At 41.9% G+C, this 24,751-nt stretch overlaps 2 protein-coding genes across 4 annotated transcripts in view; one reads left to right on the plus strand and one right to left on the minus strand.

The window, feature by feature from the left end:
- Positions 1 to 1,792, plus strand: part of mybpc3 (myosin binding protein C3) — a 30,592-nt gene extending 28,800 nt beyond the window's left edge. The window contains exons 31-32 of the mRNA XM_056412566.1: positions 104 to 290; positions 1,381 to 1,792. Of these exons, the coding sequence (XP_056268541.1) occupies positions 104 to 290; positions 1,381 to 1,409 (216 nt within the window). The 3' untranslated portion in view covers positions 1,410 to 1,792. The remainder of the gene's footprint in view (positions 1 to 103; positions 291 to 1,380) is intronic.
- Positions 1,793 to 3,979: 2,187 nt separating this feature from the next.
- lgr4 (leucine-rich repeat containing G protein-coupled receptor 4) overlaps positions 3,980 to 24,751 on the minus strand; it is a 30,554-nt gene continuing 9,782 nt past the window's right edge. For 2 of the 3 annotated variants that reach the window (XM_056412299.1, XM_056412300.1), the window contains exons 3-19: positions 24,227 to 24,298; positions 19,366 to 19,437; positions 18,038 to 18,109; positions 15,871 to 16,086; positions 13,953 to 14,024; positions 13,018 to 13,086; positions 12,326 to 12,397; positions 12,064 to 12,135; positions 11,861 to 11,929; positions 11,704 to 11,775; positions 11,310 to 11,375; positions 11,071 to 11,142; positions 10,907 to 10,978; positions 10,656 to 10,781; positions 8,781 to 8,878; positions 8,176 to 8,229; positions 3,980 to 8,056 (exon numbers count right to left, since the gene is read on the minus strand). In XM_056412299.1, coding sequence (XP_056268274.1) covers positions 6,651 to 8,056; positions 8,176 to 8,229; positions 8,781 to 8,878; positions 10,656 to 10,781; positions 10,907 to 10,978; positions 11,071 to 11,142; positions 11,310 to 11,375; positions 11,704 to 11,775; positions 11,861 to 11,929; positions 12,064 to 12,135; positions 12,326 to 12,397; positions 13,018 to 13,086; positions 13,953 to 14,024; positions 15,871 to 16,086; positions 18,038 to 18,109; positions 19,366 to 19,437; positions 24,227 to 24,298 — 2,752 coding nt within the window. In that variant the 3' untranslated portion in view covers positions 3,980 to 6,650. The remainder of the gene's footprint in view (positions 8,057 to 8,175; positions 8,230 to 8,780; positions 8,879 to 10,655; positions 10,782 to 10,906; positions 10,979 to 11,070; positions 11,143 to 11,309; positions 11,376 to 11,703; positions 11,776 to 11,860; positions 11,930 to 12,063; positions 12,136 to 12,325; positions 12,398 to 13,017; positions 13,087 to 13,952; positions 14,025 to 15,870; positions 16,087 to 18,037; positions 18,110 to 19,365; positions 19,438 to 24,226; positions 24,299 to 24,751) is intronic. The other variant, XM_056412301.1, reaches the window with a different exon arrangement.

Raw genomic sequence — 24,751 nt, forward strand, 5'->3', positions numbered from 1 at the left:
GCTACCCGTGACACCTATATTGCTCTGACACTAATACTTGTGCAGTATCGCAGATTGTAAAAAGTAGCACTTGACAGTTTAACACTTTGTCCTACCTTGTAAGCCCAAAGTGACCTGGTACAAAAACAAGATGGACATCTCAAGTGAAGCCAAGTATCGGATGCTCAGTAAACAAGGGGTTCTGACACTGGAGATCCGTAAGCCGTGTACTTTTGATGGAGGAATGTATATGTGCAAAGCAGTCAACAACAACGGGGAAGACATCGTGGAGTGTAAACTGGAGGTCCGCCGTAAGTATCCTGCTGGGAGCGACAAAGACAGCAACGCATCGATCAACTTTATGGACTGACTTCACACTCGCATCTCATCCCTTTCTTTTTCTTACAAAACCCCCCCCCCCCAAAAACATGTTTAGTGTTAATCTGATAGCTCAGAAAAATTATCAACATGATATATTATAGCCTAAGTAGATTCTAGAAATTTCCCCAAAATAACTGAAGAATATACAGCAAATCCAAACAAATAAAAAAACTAAAAATATTCCCTTTTACAGCCATAAATTAGCGGGAGAAAGATGAAATTAAAAGTCAACATTCTAGTCCGTCAATTAGGCACAATATTCGGGTAACTACATAACTTTCGTTGAGAAGTAATAATAATACGAGAAAATAAAGTAGCTTGTTTCAAGTCAGATGTGCATGTTGAAGCATTTCCTAGTTATGTTGACTCTTTAATTAGATAGTTTGGGTTGTTGACCGGAATCTTTGTATCACTTTATGTGCTTCCCACTGAAACCCTTGGAAAAGTGTCTGTGAGCTGTTATTTATTATTTCATTAAAAAAAAGTTAAGTAAACCACTGTTCTTTCCGTTACAACTACAAGTTTTTTTGTCTTTCAGTTCATTGTTAGTTTTTTGGGGCCCACAACATTATTGTTTTGGGTCTCTGCCATAACTCTAAACTCAAAATCTCTATAAACCTGCGGTACACTAACTCCTCAGCACCAAACCACTGTCTGTCAGCAAGTTGTTATGAATAATAATCAATAAACGATGATGTCATTATGGTTTTACACCTTGTTTATGTTACACCCAATAGGGTATGAAATATCATATGATTTAATAAGTTTCACTAAATGATAACGTCATCATGAGTTACACCTTGTTTATGTTACGAAATATCACATAATTTAATAAGTTTGAATGTCATAATATTTAAAATATTTTCACAAACAAAATACACAAATAATGAGGCCAAAATAATAATAATTAAAAAAAATGTCTAACTTGTATTTGCTTTTGAAAATGTTGGTATCAATTTCCCTTTGTGCCACTTATCGAGGCTTCTGTATCTTGACTTCTGTTTTGTTTCTTTCTTGCAGCTCAAATCACAAAAGAAGAAATTGATTAAAGATGTTTGGCTGACTCAAGAGATTATAAACGTGTCTCCACGTTGTTTGATTTGTGTCACGACAAACCCTTCACCTGCATTACAAACTGTGATATCTCATATATCCTTTATATTTGGCACACGTTCCTCCTGCATCTCAATCATCCAGCATACCACCATACCTGCAGTTGTTTTAGTATCATGTGTAACTCCATTACTAAATTGTACCACTCACTTCTAAGTACAAGTGTAATAGTCAAGGACCGTGGAAATATTGATGAAATTAATTTATAATTTCCCATCTTGTGTTTATTTTATATCAGCTGGTCTAAAGAAATTTACAGCGGTGTTTGGATTTGTTTGTGTGCTTGGAAAGGTCAATATAAATGCATTAAAAACACAAACGTGAGTGATTTAATTCCGTTATACTATCAAGTGTTGAGATGACATCATCTGGGGTATAGTAAGTAATGGTGAAAGTGGAGACCAGTTCTGGAATCTGCCATCATGATAGCTACATCAGCCAAGGTGTAGTATAGCAAAAAGTCAGTCATATGCAATAAAACAGTCGAGGTATTGTTTGCTATATACAATTAAAAGTAAAGTCATGACAAAAGTCATTGTATTATATGCCATAAAAAGTGTGCAAAAGAAATCATTGAAAACTAGTAGGGCCTGCACATTTTTATAGCATATAGAAATAGTAAAAGTAATCAAAAAGGTGATTAAAAATCATAGTACAGCATGACAAAAAGTCATTTCATAATATAATATTTTGTATAAAATCAGAGATGAATATGCCATAAGAAAAGTCATAAATATCCATACTATTGTGTAATGTGAAGAACAGCCACAAGGGTTTGTCATAACATTTCATATCACGAACGCTGTCTACAAGACCGTAAAATAGTCATAATATAGTATACCGTTAAAAGACATAATCTGATAGTCTACTATACCAATCACAAGTCATAGTGTTGTATATTGCAAAAAGGCTATAGTATAGTATGTCCTAAACAAACTTATAGTTAAGTATGCCATAAAAAGTAATAGTATAGTATTCTATAAACGTCAGTGTAGTATATATATGCCCTGTAAAGTCATGGTACAGTATGTCATGAAATGCTATTGTATACTACATCATAAACATGTCATGTTAGGAAGTTAGGTCATTATGTAAGTGTATTAAATAATGGTGTACACGTGAAAACCAATTCCATGAAGAGCATGCCACGGATGCACGGAAACTCAGAAGCCTGGATGAGAGTTGTCGAGGCCTTGGTTTTATTATCACAAAGCCTCGCTAAAGCCGGCGGTGTGAGCAATGTGCCTAACGAGCACGCCACAAACACGTGTGTGAAGGGCTGGCATAGCAACGATCGTCGTTTTACTGCTGAGGACGTGTAAATGAAGACGAACACATGTCGGCGTTGGACGAGCGGGCGCTGCTGTGACATCACTGGACAGTTATTCCTTTGATGCCCTTCAATGTAAATGTTCCCTGTGATCTCTCAACGTGCAGCTGCAAAAGATCCAGTGAGCCTTCGCACACATCACCGGGCCACTATTAACATGCGCGGCGAATGCCTTACAGGGCCTCTACTTTCGCCAGGTGTTTTGACATTACAAGTGAAAAGTCCACACGCTTCAAAGCTAAACAAGACATCTTAAATGGCATGTCTGTTTCTTTGCACAATCCCTGAGGTTATTTTTCACTTATCCCCAGGTTACAGCTCTCTTCATGAGTGACGGGAGCCAGACGTGGTGGACAACATGGCTGGAGGTGAAAGGAAACTCCACTGAATGGCACAGACAGTCTTATACATACAAAGAGGCTTGGAAAGGTCACGTTTAGAAAAAATAGCAAACATTTCCCCTACAATGACATCTTTGTGGCCAAGTTCAGCTGAAAACAGTTGAGCAAGTCTCCTGCCAGCAGCTCTAAGTGGGGCTTTGAGCTCAATGGCGTAGAAGTGCAGGAACACTCGACAAGTTATACAACTATTTAGTCATGCAGTCAAAATGTTTCTGGAGAAAACGTGTCCACATCATCATATACTTAAGTAGCAAAACCAAAAGTATGCATTCATGGCAACAGTTTATTATTGCAGCGGATAAATACAGCTAGACTTATTTGTTGATTATCTTCTGTAAATACAATTTACAGAAGAATTTAAATCCTATAATATTCTCTGTAAACTGAATGTCATGGGTATCCATCCAATAATCGTCAAGAATTCCAGTCCAGACCAAAGGAATGGACCGTCTGTGGACATTTTTCTGAGCAGAGATGAGACTCTTTGTTATCTTTGATTGGACAGCTGGCTTCAGACACGTCCAGCGGTGGTGGAGGAATGACCTGCCTCCTCATGAGGCTATTATGCAGCTCTGCTGGGAGAAAAATATACACAATGAGTCATCTGCAGGAGAGCTGTCCTTTCTGTGACATATTGCAATTAACATTTTCGAAATGATCTCCAGTCCCAAAACCAAACTGTGCAGGTACAAAGTACAATAATGTCAGATATGATAAAATACTTGAAGATAATGGTTGCTTTAATGTCAATACGAACACAAAAGGTAGAAATGAGTCATTTTTTTCAAATTTTATTCATTCAAAATTGTATAGAATCATTATTCTACTTGAACAGAATAAAAATAACTGTGGAAGATCTCAGATGAAAAGCAACAATGAGATTTTATTTTGAACTGAAATTAGGGGAGATTATTTTTATGATCTGTATTATTCTGAAAGTTTGTATCTATAAAAGATAAAACAAAAAATATCAGTTTATATTTTTGGTTAAAAATAAATCACAGTATACAGTACATAGATCCTCCCACAATTTGCACGTATCTAAAAATTATGATGTACAACTCAAAGCTAAGAATGCAAACAAAGAGAAGAACAGAAAACAGACATTTCTTTTACAAAGCACTGCTGGTAGCCACGACAGTCGAGGAGGTAGCTTCCTTCGTTAGCATCCCATTCTTGATTACTTGTTTTTGTTTCCAATAATTTACATAAAAATACAAAAAACAATAACCAGCCTCACAAAACAAATTGTAGTTTCACTAGATGGGAAATCTCAAACAAACAAACGGACATTTTGGGTGGTGTAAAAATGTAAACACCCGGTCAAGAAAAATACCTACATGGGAATTCAAATTCGAAAGATCAAAATGAAATGGTGCATTAGAAGTACACAAGAATGCTTTGTTGGTGGAAGAAAACGTTTCCCTACATTGCCTAAATTCCTGAGTAGTCACATGACATGACCTGTGGATACACGCTCAGAGGGTGTATCCACCTCGACTGTGTCGTCTCGCTCCAGCACACCAGACGTCAGTGAATCCCTCGTCACACGCGGTTTCACTCGGGTCAACTCTCAAGGTCAAAAGAGGTCCATGTTAATATACTTTACTACATCATAATGTTGTTCTGATTACCTGTACAATAATACAGCGTGATATGTACATACAGAAAAAAAGTCTATAATATTAACTGGATTGGAAAGACTTATTTTCATACTTTTAGACCAATATGCCACTTTTTCTCTGGTCTAAATTACTGCACTGTCGAGCTGTAAAGTACCTAAAAAGGGGGAAAAAAAAGATCCACACTGCAGATACTCGTCTCTAAATATCTGTGGTTGGATATAATTACACACATTTAAATTATAAGTCCATTTTATATTTATTTTGGCACTGCTGAAAAACCCGTCCTTGTTGACTCAGCTGGCTGCCAGTCTTGTGCTGCTTTCACACGACGTTGGAAGTGGAAGAGTGGGATTATATTCACGTGTTTAACTTGGCACTCGCAAGCCAAATTAAATTTAAGGACACGTTTTTAAGCAACAAGAAATGCATGTGAGCTTTCCCTCTTTTATCTGGACATGAAACATAGCGGTAGAGCTCGCCGCAGCTTAGCTTCGCATAAAGTTTGATTGCTAGCCTTAATCTGTCCAAAGGTTACACGCTAGCACATTTAAAGGCCTCTCGTTCATTATTTGTATCGTGTTGGTTTAATCCTTCCGTTTTTGAACGGATGAAAAGAGATGTTTCCCTCTGCGTCCGTTTTTTATGCTAAGCTAACGAGCAGCTGGCTGTCGATGCATATTTCTCATACAGATATGCGATGATTGGTATTAATCTTCTCACCTTACTGTCAGCGAAAGAGCAAATGTATTTCCCATCATATTACGATACAAAATAATCTGACCAACTGATAAAAGCAGGTCTTATTTAATTATTGAAACCCTACCGTTGTAAAATGTTTGTTGGGTTTTTCGAAGCTCTGCAGTTACGAAAAATGTAAAAGATTGATAATCAAACAGCACGATGGGGAACACGGACAACTACCTCACACTTCACGTGTGTAATAGTTTTTGGTTAAGAACTTAACAAAGAGAAGTGCTGTCGTTTTGGTGAAGACGAGGGTTATATTGTATATTCATCATTCAAAGGCCACCTGAAATCATCTCAACCCTCCCGCTGCTCAACAATAAATAACATTGTTCACCGCCACCAAGCATAGCTGTTGCCATCAGTGATATCTGCTACTTTTATCACATTCTTAGTCTTAGTAAATTAAAGCAAAGACATATTTATTATAGACTGGTGTTTACTTATACCCTTCTCACGCTGATGGATTACGATCACAGGCTGGGAGGGTCGAGGTTATTGCTGACGTTACATTAAACCCCGCTGGTAGGTAAAGATGACCTGAAAGTTATATTCAAACAGAAAATTCTAGGATGATTATTAAATTTGCTACATTTATGTAAAAAATTCTAATAATCAAAGTATAAAATCAACAGTTGCTGTGAAGAAACCCTAACAATTGACAAGATGTTTAATAATTATAATGTAAAAAGCTTATAAACACAGGTAAAATAAAGAAATCACAATATCTTTCGACACGTACATTGAGGCTCGCAACGTGAGATCCAATCGAAAGCAGGATGCAGGCACTGGTGGCGAGATCTTTCTTTGCAAGACCCGTTGTTGACCAGTTTGTAACCCGATGTCCTCCATTCAGTGGAAACGTAACACGCGAGTAGAAACGGTCTCATGAAGTTCAAAAAGCACACCAGGTTACCTTTAAATGATTGGTTGCATCAGTTTACACTGTAATTACAAACATAAGTGCTTGCTGACAAGCCCTTTAGCAGGGTAGTTGGCACATGTTCTTGTTTGATATAAAAGTGTTTATATTTTCTTGTAGAATCTAAATTCACATGACAGAGATCTGTGCACACCTCAGTCCTTGACTCGAGGTATGTTGTACGAGTAGTGTACCAGAGGAAGGCCTCTGGTCTGACAGAAGCAGGCTCTGCCGCAGGCCTGAACCTGGTCTGAACTATCAGACACAAAAGAGTCGCCCTCGTCTGCGTACTCCGACTGAGCAGAGGGTGTGCTGCCGTCTGCCCAGAACCCCTCAGCACGCTGGCAGACGGCTGCTCCTGCCAGGAGGGCGGGACAGCTGTGAGACTTCATCAAGTGTCTACAGACTGTGGAGGACGAGGGAGACGAGCAGGTCCTGGCATGCAGCGCAGCCTCACACTGCTCGCACACAACCGTCTCCCCGCAAAGCTGGGAGTACATCCCACAGTCAAAGCCCAGGTGGGTGGAGGAGCCACTGTCTGTGAGCTCTGACCCTCCACCACCAGCATCTCCGTGACTTTCAGCACCGGCCTTCAGCTCTCTCGTCGAGCCTCCGCGGCCCCGCAGTCTCAGCCAGTCCTCCCTGAAGGCCGGGCTGAAGAACACGTACAGCACTGGGTTCAGGCATGCAGGCAGCGGGAAGAAAATGAGGGTGACAGACTTGGCGATCTCTGGGCCTCCGACTGTGGAGCCGGTTAAGAGAGGGGCGAAGGAGAACGCTGCCACGGGGCAGAAGAAGATGCAGTTGGTGAAGATGAGCCAGGCCACATGTCGCAGGGCACCCGTCTGCTCCGGGTCGGCCAGCTCCACCCTGCCCAGGTGGCAGTACAGCTGGGTGTACACAGCTGCAGTGAACAAGTAAGCCAGCGCATTGAGCAGCACCAGAACAACTGTAACACTCAGAGCTGGACTCTCTCCACCGGCAAAGGGCAGGCAGAGAGGAGAGGCCGATTGGTCACTTAAACTCAGGAGGGGCAGGCAGGCTCCAGCAGCAGCCAGCAGCCCCAGTAGTCCTGCAGCAAGGCCGAAGCGGCGATCTCCTCTCCAGCACCCGCGACGGCTGCCGAGGTTCCTCCTGGACGACATCATTACCTTCCCGAGTATCGTACGCACGGCCACGCTGCGCTCGACAGCCGCCAGTGAGAGTAACAACACCGCCCACTCGGACGAGAAGACGGCCAGCGCTCCTGTGACCTGACAGCCGGGGCCCATCTCCCACCACACGCCGAACTCGGCAAACGAGCCCCAGGTGGCAACGTCGAGCGCGGTCAGCACGCCGACATACAGGCCCGTGAGCAGGTTGGCCAGGGCCAGTAGTCCCATCAGCAGCCGGGCAGGGGAAAGAGACGGAGTTAGGGAGTGGTGGGAATGGGCTGCGGCTCTGGAGGAGAAGGTGGCCACCAGCACCAGGCTGTTAAAGACCAACGACACCAGACAGATGAACCAGACGGTCAGGCGGATCATCCAGTTGCCCAGCAGGTGCTCACAAGGCTTGAAGGCTCCTGAAGACAGAAACAATGTGGTTGCTCAAGAGTTAATAATACTTCATTTCGCAATTTTTTTTATTTCAAAGATCTTCAAAACACACAACAAAAGATATTAAAAGCTGTTTATGGCTTACCCGGTGAAGGAGAGCAATGCATAATCATAGGAATTCTTTCCACAGCCTCCCCTCCTTAAAAAAAGAAAATGTAATGTAAGAAATGTTAAAAAGTTTATCTTAAATAAGTAAGTTGCTGTGCCAAAAGTTGTAGTCAGGTGTATAAAGCAGGAAGTATGTTAATAAAATTATTTTTGTACTTACTATATAACAATGTTCTGTTATGTTACCAAGGTGAACTGAAATATGATAACACATAAAGACTAAAAATATAATAGAGTTAGCACTTTGTTGATTTTTCAAACTTGTGTGAAAAGTAAAAAAGGAAATGTAGAACAGTCTTGAATGTTGTAGAGTTTAGGTTATTTCATGCAATAAAACACATTGTAACTGACACAGAAATACTGAAGGACATAATCTGTGAACAGTAAAACAAGGTCCTGGCTGGAGCAGGTCAAAATTAAAAGATACAAAACAAGGATTTGGCAAGAAAGAAAGCTCATGTACCCGGAGTCTCGTGTAAAACACTCTTTGATATGCATCATTGCTTCGATGTAAATAAAACAAAGATGGTTGAGACAACATGTGAAGCGTTTTGAGGAAAAGACGGACTGCAGCGTTCCCACCTGTAGATTTCTTGATGTCGTTTTCCTCAGAGGAACCCATCAATGAGTCACAGCCAACGAAAGCACAGCATTGGTAGGCATAAGGGACGGAGATGGACCTAAACATAAACAATGAGCATTCAGAGGCTGTGAGCATCCTGCTGAGTTCCAGTGTCGAAAATACAGATTGTCCAGTATCAAAGTCAAAGTCAGTTTTATTTGTCAATTTTCCATATGTGCAAGCATACAGAAGATCGAAATTGCGTTTCTCTTCTGTCCAACATAAAGTGAATTGTGCAACATATAGACAACATAGAGTGCAAAAATAGTAAAAAACATGTAAACATATAGACAACATAAATTGTGCTAGCAGCATTCAGACATGTGAGTCTGAAAGAGGACGGAGTGGGAGGATGGGGAGAGAGTTCAGCTTCCTGACCGCCTGGTGGATGAAGCTGTTGGACAGCCTGGCGGTGTGAGCCCGGAGGCTCCGGTACCTCCTCCCAGAGGGCAGGAGGCTGAAGAGACCGTGTGAGGGGTGGCAGGGGTCACTCACAATCGAGGTCGCTTTGCGGGTGAGGCGGGTGTTGTATATGTCCTGCAGGGATGGGAGGGGGGGGAGTGAGGCACCCATGATCCTTCCAGCTGCCTTCACTATGCGCTGCAGGGCGTTCCTGCTGTGGTCTGTGCAGCTTCCGCCCCACACAGTGATGCAATTGGTCAGGATACTCTCGATGGTGCCGCGGTAGAAGGTGCACATGATGGATGGGGGGCTCCCTGCTTTCCTCAGTTTCCGGAGGAAGTAGAGGCGCCTCTGTGCTTTCTTTGCCAGCGATGTAGTGTTTGCTGTCCACGAGAGGTCCTCACTGATTTCCACCCCCAGGAATTTGGCGCTGCTGACCTGCTCAATGTCCGCACCGTTGATGGTCAGTGGTGGGTGATGGGTGTGGCCTTTCCGGAAGTCAACAACGATCTCTTTGGTCTTGCTGTTGTTGAGCAGGAGGTTGTTGACTCCGCACCACGTGGTCAGAAGGTTGACCTCCCTCCTGTAGAGGGTCTCGTCATCCTTGGTGATGAGACCTATCAATGTTGTGTCGTCTGCAAACTTGACCATGTGATTGGTGCTGTAGCTGGTTTTGCAGTCGTGAGTCAGCAAGGTGAAGAGCAGAGGACTGAGCACACAGCCCTGAGGGGCCCCTGTGCTGAGTGTGATGCTGCTCGAGGTGTTGTTGCCAACACGAACTGCTTGTGGCCTCTCACTCAGGAAGTCCAGCAGCCAGTTACACAGCGAGGTGTTGAGCCCCAGCTGGTCAAGTTTGCAGATTAGTTGTTGTGGGATGATTGTGTTGAATGCTGAGCTAAAGTCTATGAACAGCATTCTTACATAGGAGTCTTTTTTGTCCAGGTGGGTGAGGGCTGGGTGGAGAGCAGAGCAGATTGCATCCTCCGTGGACCGTTTGGCCCGGTATGCAAACTGGAAAGGGTCCAGAGTGGGGGGGAGAATGGATTTGATATGCGACATGACTAGTCGTTCAAAGCACTTCATGATTATGGGGGTCAGTGCCACTGGACGATAGTCGTTGAAGCAGGACGGAGTGGATATTAATACCTCATCGCGAACAATTGCTAATATATTTAGACAGACCTCCAGAGTTGGAGAAATATAAATAATCTGTAAATGTATAAAATAATGTCTTTATTTTTGTATTGTGATATTTATATATCAATAATTTGAGATAACTTGAGGGAAAAGAGCCAAACAAAACTGTGTATGGGCTACTTACTGTGGTGATGTGATCGTTATTTGATTGGATTCATTAGATTTCAGTGATTTATTCCAAACCTTGTTCAATTCAGTAATTTACAAATCACATAATCACAGAAGCTCTTGCCTACCGGAGCTTGGGAAGATTTTTTGCAGTCAAGACATTTTTCATCTGCGGGTTCCCCGAGAGTTTCAACTGACTGAGTGCGCTCAGTCCAGTTGTTGGAATCACAGCCAGAGAGTTCATACTCAGATCTCTGCAAAAGAAAAGACAAGAGCAATTTAGAGTACAATTGAGCGATGGTACGTGGAGAGTTCTGTACTCATCACGATCAGAGGGGTTAAATAATACATCACGATCAAGCTCATCAGTCATACTCACAGGTTGGTGAGCGCAGTGAGGGAGAGGAAAGCATCTCTGTGGATAACTCGGATCTCATTTCTGCTCAGGTCTCTGTGCAAGACAATAATGCAGTGAACTCACAATCCACGCAGAAATATGTGTTTTTACAGCATCAATGTGTGTGACCGAGTGAGTGAACTTACAGCAAACGGAGAGCAGAGAGACCGTGGAGCGTGTCCCTCTCAATTTGTTGAACATGGTTATGTTGAAAGCTTCTGTAGATTGAAAACATTCATTTAGGGTTATTATCAACTAGCACAATTACCCTGAATAATTAAATTGTTTGCGAGTACATTATAATTTTGTAATCTCAAATTATAATCCGTTTAAGATTTTAAGAGATTTAGATCAGTAAACTGAAGGCTGCATGTTCAGCACTCACATCTCCTGCAGTCGGCTGCAGCCCTGGAGGGACGGCAGCTCCCTGATCTGGTTGTAGGACAGGTCTCTGATGGAGGAAAACAAACCGCCTCGACAATTAGATGAATGGGACCATTTCCAATGGAAGAATGAAGAAAAAAAGTTGGATTGTTAGCCATGCTCCACTTTGAAAGATACAATCGGTCTACATCTCGATACCTTAAGAGTACCCCATTTACAAAAAAAATTAAAATGGTGACCAAAAGCCTGTCTGGAGCAGTGTTCAAACTATAGTTTAACCATCCAACTATAGCGGGACCATTTCTACTGTCCCGCTAAATTCCTAATGATCTTAAATCTTCGGCGAAGATATATTTTGAGCACGACTGCCGGACAGGTAAGGAAACGTCTCTTACAGCGTCCGAAGCAACTTGAGGTTCTCACACAGATCAGCGGGGATGAACGATATCTGGGTTCCCGACAGGGTCCTGGAAATGAAAAGTCTAATGAGTCACTCCTGAGACGGAACAAAAGCACAAAGCGTGAAACGATGCTGCATACAAATTCACTCACAGACTCTCAAGATTATTAGTCCACGTCAGGATGGGGAAGTCCTGCATCATGCTGGCCCCACGCAGCATCCTGAAAACACACATGGTGGCGAAGAGTAAAATCACAGTCAAAGCATGAGTCGTGGAGTGGATTTTAAAACACTCATAAGTTGTATATAAGTCACCAAGTTCAGACAACACTTTGTGCCAAACAGCGGGACTTACAGAGAGTGCAGGTCGGACAGATTCTGGAAAGCCGAGGTGCCCACGAAGGACAGCGGGTTGTCATACAGATGTCTGGGAGGGCAGCGAGAGCAGAGGGGGAAGAGTTCAAACCAAAATCATTTACTATGCAAGAATGGCACCATCTTCTGGACATTCATCTCCTGAAGCCTCACACGGTCAGCTGCTACTGTATGTGTGCTGACAGGAAGGCATACTGAACACGGTCCATGGTGTGAGAAAGGGACACTGAGTTTGACCTTACATGGTTCGCAGCAGGGGGTTGTTATGGAAGGCCCCTTCAGGTATGGAGGTAATATCGTTGCTGTGAAATCCACTGCAGGAAGAATAATAAGGACACAGCGAGGACACTTTGCTCAATATAAAACCATTACATCATGACATAAGTTAAGTTGACCTGTGCTTAAAATAAATACCAACAGTAATGCTGCAAAAGGCAAACTGCACAGTTCAACTAAAGAAAGCACAAACAAAAAGGAGTGGAATAACCATCACTGTCTGCCTCAGGAACTAAGGTCAGTCAATTGAATCATTAACTATATAATGTGCTCATCAAAACCAGGAAATAAGACTCGAGTGGGTTTGCCTTCAACAATAAAAGCACAGATGTTGAAACAGAAGAGTTCAGATGTTCTTTTTAATTAGTAAAGAAGTAATAATATTACAGTCATTGTTGGCCCGATCTGAATGTGAACAGGACAATATCTGTGATTTTAAGTCACTTAAACAGAGGGCAGGTTATAACTGTTTTGCTTAATTTCATGTGTGCTCTAGTTTCCCCTTATCTAGTTCAGAGCTACTTTCTCAGATGTGTGTATTTTTAATCACATAAAAACTAAAACGGATCAAAAGTTCATTCTTTTTATCTGATGAGTTAACTGGTGCCTGACTTTAGTGTCGGTACATAAAAAAGGAAAAACAGAACGATATACTCACAGTTCCTTGAGTTTGGGCAGGGCCTCTATTGCTTTGGGAAAAACCATCATGTTGTTGAAGTTCAGATCTCTGGGATGAGACGGAGAGATTCAAGAGGTCAGCACTATTTTCTTGCATTTTGACGCAACATGTAATAAAAATCAATAGAACATTAAAACAAAAGATTATATAACTAGCCATTGATAACAGGGGTGCCACCTTATCTGGTTCTCTCTGTGACTGCTGTCAGCACAAAGTCAAGTATGTATTATAAATAACTAGGATAAGTAGCATTGTTATCTAATAAAATAAATGACTTGCCAGCAGAGCTGAATTATTACATTTTTAAGCAGCAATAACCAATGAACAACTAACCAGTAAAAAAGAAAATCTTAAAGAAGATGCATATTTCCAATGACTCAAAGTTTTATGGAAATGTGTTGATTTTGTATAGATTATAAAATGTCATAAATTGTGAAAAGGTTCAGAGAGTCCATCTACACACTGCTTGTTTTGGCCAACACCAGAAGATAAATCCATTTGCAAAGATATGTAATGATAGAAAGACAGAAAATCCTCAAATTTGAGAATGCGGCAAGGTCAATTGTTTGGTATTTTTGGTAATAAATGCCAGAAATAATAACCCAGTATTAAAAATGAAAATGTTCCTGTATAGACCTGAGTGTTGTACAGTAGCCGTTTGTCATGAGGTAAAGCCGTCACACAAATATTACTCATGATTGTGTGGCAGGAGGAAGTGAACAGTGGGAGGGCATATGTGATAAGCATCATGTACTTTGCTCTATTTATCTTAGAGCAATTAAAGGAGGAAGTGGACACAATGATGTCTGAAGGACCGGAGCAGAGGTGGGTGGGGGAGCTGTTAGCACACATAAACACAAGCGTAAACACACTCAGACTGACACACACATTAACTACTGTGTGACTGCACTCACAGCGTCTCCAGGTTCACGAGTCCAGAAAAACAGGTGTCCCCTATCTCCTTAATTCTGTTGTTATGAAGATGTCTATAAAAGCAAAAGCAGTTTTACACACACAACTATGGCAGATTTGAAATAATCCATCACATTCATTATGGGTTGTATATAAATCTTGTTTTGCAGCTTTTGTTAGAGGTTCCACAATTAATCTCTGAATTATTGAGTGTGATTTGTGAATCAGATGTCTCTACTGCATGTGTGTGTATGCAGAAGGCTATCCTTGCCTCATAGGTTCACGGTATTTTCTTCCTGTTTACCCGGACATGTTTATGCTAACCCTGCAGCAGTAGCGGCTGTCCGTGCATGCGTGCGTCAAACAGTTTGGAACAATCCCCGAGATTCAAAATGTGCCACATATTTGTATCAGTTCCTCTAATGGAAGTTTTTAGCTTTCCTCCATGCATAAACCATCAAGATAATCTTGATTTTACATTAATGCTGAGTCAAGCAACTTTTTCTAAGTGTTGTTCGCATTCAAACCCCAATGGCATATTTCACTGCAAAAGTGTATGCAAAAACACAGCAGGGTACGAGCAGCTGCCCGTTTTGTTGACTTATTAACTGTAAGCCGTGGAAATAAATACTACAGTATGTTTGTGTTTCTGATTTGCAGTCGCTCAGAGGATACTTTCAGAGCAAGAGCAGGAAACGAGGAGAGGTACTTTGCATTGATTTGTGGCGACAGAATAATGCATATGATGCATGAAAAACTAAATAGGAATTACAGCCTCATTAATTTAGAGCAGAGAAGTAGCAACACAGTCATGCTTCACTAACACAGTCAGACAGAGAGATGAGAACACCTAATGACTTTCAGTTATTCAGCTACTCCCTCAGGTTATTTCAGTCAACACAAGAAGGTTCTCAGCTCGTGAACTTGGTTAATTACGGGTTTTTTTTTTTTTAAAGTAGTCCAGCAGGTTGTTCCTGTCGAGTTCTTTAGTGTTCAGGTCTATGAAGACTGTGAGCAAAGCCCTTCTGGCTGTCCGGGGGACGCTTATTTTAAGGACTGAAACCGTTTATTACTAAATTACGTCCCAGCAAAAACTCATCAAAATGCCATGATATGTAATTGTCAATCTTTTAATCAAGTCACTGCTGGTTTCATGAAATGGCTACTTTACAAACGTCATCCTTCTGAGTATTTTTGTAGCTTGGTTTAGTGATGACTTAAAATACAATTGACTGGATTGGGTGTTTTTTTTCTCATGCCTGCACATTGTGGCAAAGGCCGACTGGTCAGCAACATTAGTGAAACATATACGGTACCGCTTAAAAGTTTGGGGTCACCCAGACAATTTTGTGTTTTCCATGAAAACTCACTTTTATTCATCAAATAAATTGCAAAATTAATAGAAAATAGTCAAGACATTGTTATAAATGTGGTAAATGACTATTTTAAGTGGAAACGTCAGGTTTTTATCTACATATAATATAAATATCTACATAGGTGTATAGAGTCCCATTTCCAGCACTCCAGTGTTCTAATGGTACATTGTATTTGCTAATCGCCTTAGAAGACTAATGGAGGATTATAAAGACCCTGAAAACCCTTGCAACATTATGTTAGAACAGCTGAAAACAGTTATTCTGAGAGAAGCTATAAAACTGGCCTTCATTTGAGCTAGAGGTTTGAAGAATAACATTTATATTTCAAATAAAAATCATTATTTCTAACCTTGTCAATGTCTTGACTATATTTTCTATTCATTTGATATATAAAAGTGTGAGTTTTCATGGAGAACATAAAATTGTCTGGGTGACCAACCCCAAACTTTTGAACGGTAGTGCATCTCGTAAATATTTGTATTTTAACCCAACTGAGTATATCTTTATTTCAACCACAATTAGAACAGAGGTTAAAATAACTTACAGGACAACCAGACTGGTGAGGTTGGCGAAGGCATTGTCTGGTATGTACGAGATGCGGTTGAGTGCCAATGTCAGAGCCTGAAGGTTCGCCTGGTGTCTCAGAGAACCGACCGGGACTTCGGTTAGGTTGTTGTCATCCAACCAGAGGTGGCGCAGCTGCTGAAGGCCTTCAAAACTGTCGTCTGGAACTGTCGTGATGTGGTTTGCATCCAGCCGTCTGCAGAACAGAGGAAAAGGTATCTATTCATTGAATGCCTACGATATTGACATTACCTCAGGCATATGACGCTGCTAGGAATGCCTTACAAACAGCAATCAAACAACAAAGGCCATTTTATATTCATCATACAATTATTTATTTATTTTATTCAAATTGTTACTTTCATTTTATTGTCACTTTTCTAGCATGTACAAGAAAGTTAGTCAAATCCATCTCTTAAGGTCAGAGTCTCCTGGGTTTGAACTTTGGTTTCTACCAAAAGTACCTAAAGTGGTTCCTCAACGCAGAGAAGCAGAAGCTCAGAAGGCACATTTGGTACATTGACTTCACATTTTGTAAGAAAATGTGAATATAATAAGAGCATTATACTCAGGTTTCATGATGTGATGTACTATAGTGCTGTGCAAACAGATTAAATTCTGATCCGGAGCCAATAGCTTGGTGGTATAAAAGGACATTCATAAGCAAGCAGTATTATGAATGCACAAGTGTTCTTTTCACCATCACCACCCTGTTTTCCCCTGCTGTCCTCCCTCTCCGAGTGTCTCGCCCTCCCTCAAAATTCCTCAAGTGTTCGGGCTGGAAGGAAAACCGTCTCGATTGACATTCAGCACTCTAAAACTTTATACAAACTGAGCACTGGCTCTGTCAAAGCATATTACTTCAGCTACAGACCTTAAAACCCTCACAGAGAAAAGACATCTGTTAAAAAGAAAGAAGAGCGAGTGAAAAAAAGAAGAGGGGAAGCAAGGGACAAGGGGAGGTTTATCGAGGGGTGATAATAGAAGAAAGCTAGACTTTCAGCAAATTTCTCAAGCCGGATTAATTCCTCCATTGCTTCCTGGAGGTGGCAAATATAGAAACATGTACACATCATGGTCTCAATGAAACGGACATTCAGAGGTCACAGAAAACCGATACAAAAACTGAAGACTAGTGGAGCAGGAAATTGTGAGAGGGAAGAGAGTTAACACATGGAATAACATAAGTTCCCAGAAAACTCAACAATCCAAGACAAGAAGAGAAAAGTTAGCAAGAGATTTGCTGAATAAGACCGACCTACATTTGCACAGGGCTATGGCGGCGCTTAGTAAACAACAAGCACTGCAGCAAGAGTAAATAAAGTATGTGATACAAGTGGACCCGCCCCTGGATGACATCAACAAAGTCCTGAGTAAATAATTGAGATTTCAACAGTTATTCTCGACTTGGAGGACGAGTAAAGTCTTTACTTTCATACTATGGCTATCTTACAGTGGGGGAACATACTGTATGTTTAAACTACCTTGCTGAACGACTTATCTGCCAGATTTAGGTCAGTTGAAGCAATCCGATGCTCAACTTGACCAGGACTCCACTGGGAACTTTTCAATTCAGTTTATTTTGTATAGCCCATTTTCACAAATTACAAATTTGCCTCAAAGGGCTTTACAATCTGTACACAAGATCAGGAAAAACTCCCAAAAAACCCTTTGGGGACTGTGGTGTAAGATGATGGGGCTCTTAGTGGATAGTAAAGTTTGACAAACTGTAATTGTAACACAATGCAATTTGTTTTTTCTGGAGCAACCAAAATACCAGACTTTAAAGTGTGATTTTCCAGCGTGCTAAATAACAATCCATCGGATAGTTGTTAAACTATTTCACTTAAAATGACAAATGTGAACTGTAAGATGGTGGAACTGCTTTCTATGACAAATAGACTGATGACTGAAGCATATCTTCTAGTCTGAAATTGTGGACACAATAACTTTAATCATGAATTGCAACTTCTTGAGAAAACACAGGCATTCATAAAACTCACAAGCAGAGCTGGTGTGACATCATGGCCCCGAGTTGTGTGTGTGAGTCTCCCTAATATAGTAAATGCAGGACGGAAAGGTCCACTCGAAACTCAAGGTTCTCTGAGCAGACAATGTCGTGTGCGTGCGTGGGTCATATGACTTACAGAGACTGGAGAGAAAGAAGAGTCTTCAGGGCTGCTCCGGGCACAGTCTTCAGCTGATTATTCTGGAGCATTCTGCAGGTAAAAGGGCAAAATTATGACTCGCAACACTCTCCTGCACTATATATTTAAAACAATGTGTATCCACAGATACTGCTGATGCTAACTATGTACGGGAGCTTTGCGAAGGCCTCCTGTGTGCGGTTTTATTGTTGATTATGTGGCGCCACACTGAGCGACACCGTCTTCGTGGGGTTTTCCTGACTCCTGATACTGTTGCCAGGCTGATCACTTAACTTTAAACACACACTGAGTTATGAAGGAAGCCATCTTCATCATGTCCTTTTAAGAACCTTTAAAACTGTATACGTTTACATGGTTCAAGCATTTTGTAAAAATGGAGTTTGTTTGAGCTGCATAGTCTAAATACTTGTTTGTTTTCACCTGTGTTTTTGTCAAGTAACGATGTGAATGAATCACTTGATATGATAAGCATATAAAATACCTCCGTGTGTTTGTGTTTTCAGTAGTGCTGTGAAAAATAACACGTTAACTCAGTTAATTAAATTACAGGATTAATTAGTTGTTGTTTTTTTACGCATTTAACGCATGCGCAGAATGAGATTCCAATCCGTCTGTTGTTGGTCGTCTCGAACCAGCAGCACGTCATTCTGTCTCTACGTGTCGCGTTAACACGACTCCGATCTCCGTCTCGCGCGCCGCAGAGCTCGGATGCCGGCGTGTGCGCGCACATCGGGATGAAAAAAAGTCACTTGCACCCCCCCCCCCCGTCAACAACTCTTCTCGGAGCTCTTGCCTGTCTTGAGAGCCCTGTAAATGTATATATGTGATTAATCATGATTAATCCACAGAAACCTGTGATTAACCTGATTAAGAATTGTAATCGTTTCACAGCCCTAGTTTTCAGTCATGTCACCAAGACCTCACCTGGAGATCAACAGGACTTTGAACATGTGGCCTGTTGCACTGTGTGTTGTTCAATGTGTTCGAGTCTGTCCCAATATTAATTCTGCTGAACACATTTTTACACAGGAATTGTATGTAATTCTGCGTTAGGCATTTCACAGCTACAGACAGTGTTGGGGAAGCGACGGAAAAGGGCACTTAGTCTATCCCAGGGTGGATATTAATTGTATGACTATGTTTAGGGAGGAAATAACAGACATCACCACAAACTGCAATATTTACTCTCTCCCCCAATGTGTGAAATAATTCACACCGTCACAGCCATGAGTGTGTGTGTGTGTGTGTGTGTGTGTGTGTGTGTGTTGAGGGCAGCGGTGGTGGTGACAGGGAGGGTGCATGCTTACAGGACTTTGAGCTGATGCAGTCCAGACAGGGCTTCAGGGTGGATGAATGACAGGTCATTCCCTGCAAGTCGTCTGTCATGAGAGAAAGAGTCACACGTATATATTTGAGAGTTTTCTCAAAATGTTTGAAAAATCTACAAGATACATTTCTGAATAAAGCCATGCATAGTGTTTCAAGAACCCTTCCACATCCTGAGCCTCAGTAGATTAGGTTCCAGCTCGCAGGCTGAACATGGGGCCTGGGGTGTCAAAGACATGTGCCTGTGCCATTGCCTGTTGTCACTTAGTCCGTCACTCACAAGAGATTAGAGCCGTTCCTGGATATCCCCTCTTTAGATCCCTTTCTCAGCCTCCAAACCATAAAGATTCAGCGCATGAAAAACAGATTCACCCCTCTGAGGCCGACACAAGCAGTCCAGCTTTGTAACCGCTTCTTCAGTCCCTACATGAATTACTCTGGACCGAGGGGACACCTCCGTTTCCTGTTGGGAACAGGAAGTCTATGGGAAGCAAGGGTGTAAATAAGTATGGGACTGGCTGACTGGCTGACACGTAGCCTAAGTATACTGGCCTTAGAGATTAGCAACAAATGCACTGCAACGTGAGTTAGACCAGACCGAATTCCCAGCAACAAGAGCTGCTGTTGGTGTGAGCCTGAGAATCAAGGCAAGAAGACCACGTACGCTTCATCAAATGAATTAGAGAGCTACTTCAAGGCATTTATGAAGCAGAGCTGTGGGTTGACAAGTGTGAATAGCTGCGAGTCCCTGATGAGACATAACCAGTGAATTACCTGTTCCATGAGCATACTTTATGAGTGGTCGGCAAATAGCTCTACAATCTGTTGAGCCCCCAACCAAAGTTTTGCATTTCATAATTCTGACTAGGGATGGGTATCGTTTGGGTTTTTTCCAATACCGGTGCTAAACCGGTACTTTTAAAACGATACCGGTGCCTAAACCGATAAAAAAAATTTTAGACGCACAATGAGGACATTAAAAACCTCTTTGGCCATATTCCCTGTAGAAGCCGTTATCATGGAGCACCGACACACAACGGATATCAGACTAAACAAACACAATATATGTTCTCCATTATATGATATATATAGTCATGTGCAGACCTTATAGGGTTAATCCTGTCACTGTTTTGATGGGTAAAGAGAACAACCAATCAGAGGTACTGAAGATGACATGTGACAAATGCCTCCGCTGTCAAAAGTTAAATATGAGAGGCTATCGTAACCTGCTGACAGGGCGGAGTCACCAGAGAAGTTCACAACAATAGTTCTTTTCAATTTCAATCGGCTCAGGCACCGGAAGGAAGCACCGGAATGTGCGTTGCGTTTCGGTCCGGGTAGCACCGGTTGTATTGGAACCGGTGCCCACATTGTCACCGGTTTCCGGTACCCAACCCTAATTCTTACAAACGTTTTCACAAACTAAGATAGCCTAGATACACCTGTGGGCCATATCTGTCCATTTCAAGGTCATTTGTGCTGAATATATCGGTGTGAATGGGATTTCTTCCCGATATTGGCCAATTAAATCGCCAATCCGTTTGTTCTGCTACGAACCATCGTTAATATATCTGCCTTTAAAAGTCAACTGTCGGCAGACGTCCAACATGCGGCACGTGACTTAACGTCCACTTTGGCTTCTGGTCCACAGATGGTATGGAAAACGGCAGCAAATAAAGTCATCAGATCTGTGTGAAGCAATCTAGAGACTGTAATCGCCATGAAATGCAATCCCTTCACCAGAAAATCAGCACCACCAGATGTTTCTCACTGAAACATCCACAGCGTTTAATTCCAAGACCGTAATCTGCACGTAAAGTCATGTGTATAAGACAAGTCGTCACACGCAGACAGATGCCTACCAATTTTAAACGACACACATCTTGCCTGTCATTCGTGATGATTTCAAATATACTATGGCCAATGTGCCTAATATATCAATATGACTTCATGCCATAAGAACTCGCAACACAGAACATGCAATCATCGTCACAAGCCGCGAACTACCACATGCAAATCATTCAGATATCCATCAGGTTTCACAACTTAAAGAACTTCTCCTCCTCTTGCTTCTTTCAACCAATGCAGTACATGTCCCCCTAGGCTTTGACAAGGAAAGAAGAATGTGTAAACTCTAGATGTGAAAAGGCTAAATCTTCTCCTTGTGCAACACCACCACTCCTACAGGTCTACCTTGGTCAACAGCAAATTCAGAAAGAGCCCTACACTGAACCCTGGCAGGAAAGGGCAACAAACACAATTTACGACCAACACATATATTAAAAAGGCATACAGGATTTACAGTTTGCCGATACGATAGAAATTTGTTTTCTTTTCAGGAAACTACTGGGGCAAATAAGCGCAGCTCCCCCACGACAGGCTCCCACATGTCGTACACACCTTCTTGTACCATTGTTGGGACAGGTAGTCGTGACAATTAATTTCCTATGTTTGTTGGCAAAGTAGATATTCTTCTTGCAATTTCCAATAACCATGTAACAGAGTTGTTAAGTTGGAGGAGCTATTTCAAGCGTCTCTGGTTTCAGGAGGAGAAGTCGCATCCATTTTCCCACGAGTCAATGTGACTCACAGTTGGCGCCCTTCTCCAGCTTGGATCAGCATTACACTTCCCTGGTTGAATCGACAGCACAAAATATGAAGCCATGTGTAAGATAAAGTATCTTATAGTTAAAAAAAAAAAAAAAGAAGGTACAAGTCTGTGTACATTAAACATTCTGGGTAGTTAACCACCACTCCTCAAAGGTGCATTTCAAATGGAAACATCGAATCAACAAGGTACCCCCGTGGAGTAAGCCGACCACAGAGCTTCTGCTGTATTCTGGGTTAATTTGGGATCAAATCAGCAGGTGTGATGTTTTTCCCCCCAATTGCAGCAGCAAGCCGCTTTAAATTTCTAAGACAATATTGCTTTGTTTCTTTGCTGGTAGGTTCAGGAGTCTGGTGGAGTTTTGACGACCACTTGAAGCACATTTGGGTTCCTTTGAGAGAGTTAATGCGAGTGAGCCGTGTTGTAGCCGAGCTAGGGGCCCCACTACAGGACACTCTACGGTGTTACTGTGGGGGATTGTTAGAACATGGCTGTGGCCCTGCTGTTTATCATGTTAACATTATGGTTTGTAGTTTGTACCGACCCTAAATATCTTGTTATGATCCGATACATCACAGTATTGGGGCCCCTTGTGCTGCGTCTACTGCCATTGCAGAGGAATAAACCTCTTTCATGCACGACAGATCAATGTATGAAATAGACCTCAGAGTCTTGCTCTTTACGTCGCGTTAGGGAAAGCCGGCAAGAACTAAACTTTAAAACCCGAGCAGACACATACAAGCTCATTTGGAGAAAATAAAAAACAGCTATGACACATTATGTGGACTGACAAAAACATCAGAGTACAGTTCCTCTTCAAATGATCATACTAAGACTGATCAGAACTAACATATCAGATAAATAGGATGTCATGCCCTGCCAGACATAAACAGTTATTTTTTCAAATTATTGTAAGATTTTTGTATATAAATTAATCAAATAACAATACACTTCAACAAAATGCAGCATATCTAGACCAAGATGGCATTGCCGAAATGTACTGAGGACAGAGAGAGCTTATCAGTCACAGGTTATTTCAAGACTATAAACAAACTGCAAAGTAGACAGAGAATATCTGTCATCACGTCTGCGGAGCTTTGTGATGCCTTTGGCACGGAAGAACGAGAGCGAGGAGCTTGCGTGACTACGAAGGTGCATATACTCCTCCCTGGCCTCCGCTCCTGTCCTGTATGAGGACGTCCCACTCTCTTTTCCCTTCCTGATCTCTGTCTATGTCAACTCTTTCTCTCCTCGTCTTTGGCCTCAGGGCCCATGCTCCGGTTCACTGACATTGCTGCAGCCCTGGAGCGAGAACGTCATCTACTGAAGTTCACCGAAACAAGCCTGCAGATTTGTTCCCAGAAAAAAGGTTATACAAACACACATAAACAGAGGCTATATGTCAATCAATGACACCCCGATGACAGTCCATCCATTATGATGACCTCAGATGAGACAGAAGTAGTAGTTAGACTGGGTGTTTTGGGGGGGAGGTTTGCTTCGTTGCCATGGAAACAATTGTTTTGTCCTCTTCCTTCCTTCCTGCCTTGCATTCCTCCGCACAATGTGATGAAAAGTAAATTGCCTTTCGACAAAGCAGATTGGAGTGGTGTTTGGAAAAGAAGAGGGTGCAGGCTGAAAGATGCAGCAGAGCTGAAGAAACACAAAAGGTGGAGTTGGAACCGCGAGAGTTTGTTCACTCACTGGTCATTTTGCTTTCTCAGGGCTGCATGATACCTGATATCAGGTAGACAGATTGTTATCTCGGACTCCCAGCAACAGCGAGCCAGACAACAGAGTGTTTAAAGAGTAAAGAAAAAAAACAAGCACCCACTAAGATTAGGAGTACGCCGCTCAACAAAAGCCCCAGAGCACAGATGTGCTGTTGCCACCCTGATAATCCCTTAAAAGCAAAAAATCCACACAGGATGTCATGTGACCGTAGCTTCAATACATGTCGTCTCACCTCACATTTTTAATTGAGCTGTACTGCACCTTTTGTAACCGCCCTCGCTCAATTCATGAATGGTTGAGTGATTCGTAACCTCACGTGTTGCTGCGCTTATCTTCTCCAGCTGAGAAGAACGGCATGTGGTGCACCTACACCGTGTGTGTTTAGCAGCACACACTCAAATACCCAGGTGCATATCATAAGCCCTCGTGTCAACATTGTACAGAGTAAATACGTCATTAGCAGGAAGAAAGAGAAGAAAAAAACCGGGGCATGTACTCACAGTTCTTCGAGATAGGGGAAGGTCTTGAATACAAATGCTGGAAGCTCAGTGATGTTGTTCATGCTCAGGTCCCTGTGGAAACAAGCAATCACTTAGAAAGACAGCTCAATCTCTGAATTCACACATACATTTCAATCAGTTTGATGAAAACGTTAGACCGTTTACAGTTTAAACTTTTGTCATTTCATTTATTTGTATCGCTTTGCTTTTGCAACTGCGAAGCTCATTTAAAACTGAGTTTTAAATGAGCGATGTATAAAGTCTTACTTATTGACAGTCATATGTGAATGAGGCTTTCCTCTATCCATTTAACTATTACATATATGATGCAACAAGGTTTTTGGCTGCATAACATAATACATACAACCAGCAGGGTAGTTGTGTCACCCATCCTTTATGGCAGTTTTAAGTCTCAACTGTGCTTGCATGAGTTCCTTGAAGAATCCCTCCTCTCTCGCCCCGGGGAGCTTCATTTTTTCAAACTAACTTTCAAGTAAAGATAGGCATGTAGCAGCATGAAAGATA

The sequence above is a fragment of the Pseudoliparis swirei genome, chromosome 4, assembly GCF_029220125.1.
Source record: "Pseudoliparis swirei isolate HS2019 ecotype Mariana Trench chromosome 4, NWPU_hadal_v1, whole genome shotgun sequence".
NCBI lineage: Eukaryota > Metazoa > Chordata > Actinopteri > Perciformes > Liparidae > Pseudoliparis > Pseudoliparis swirei.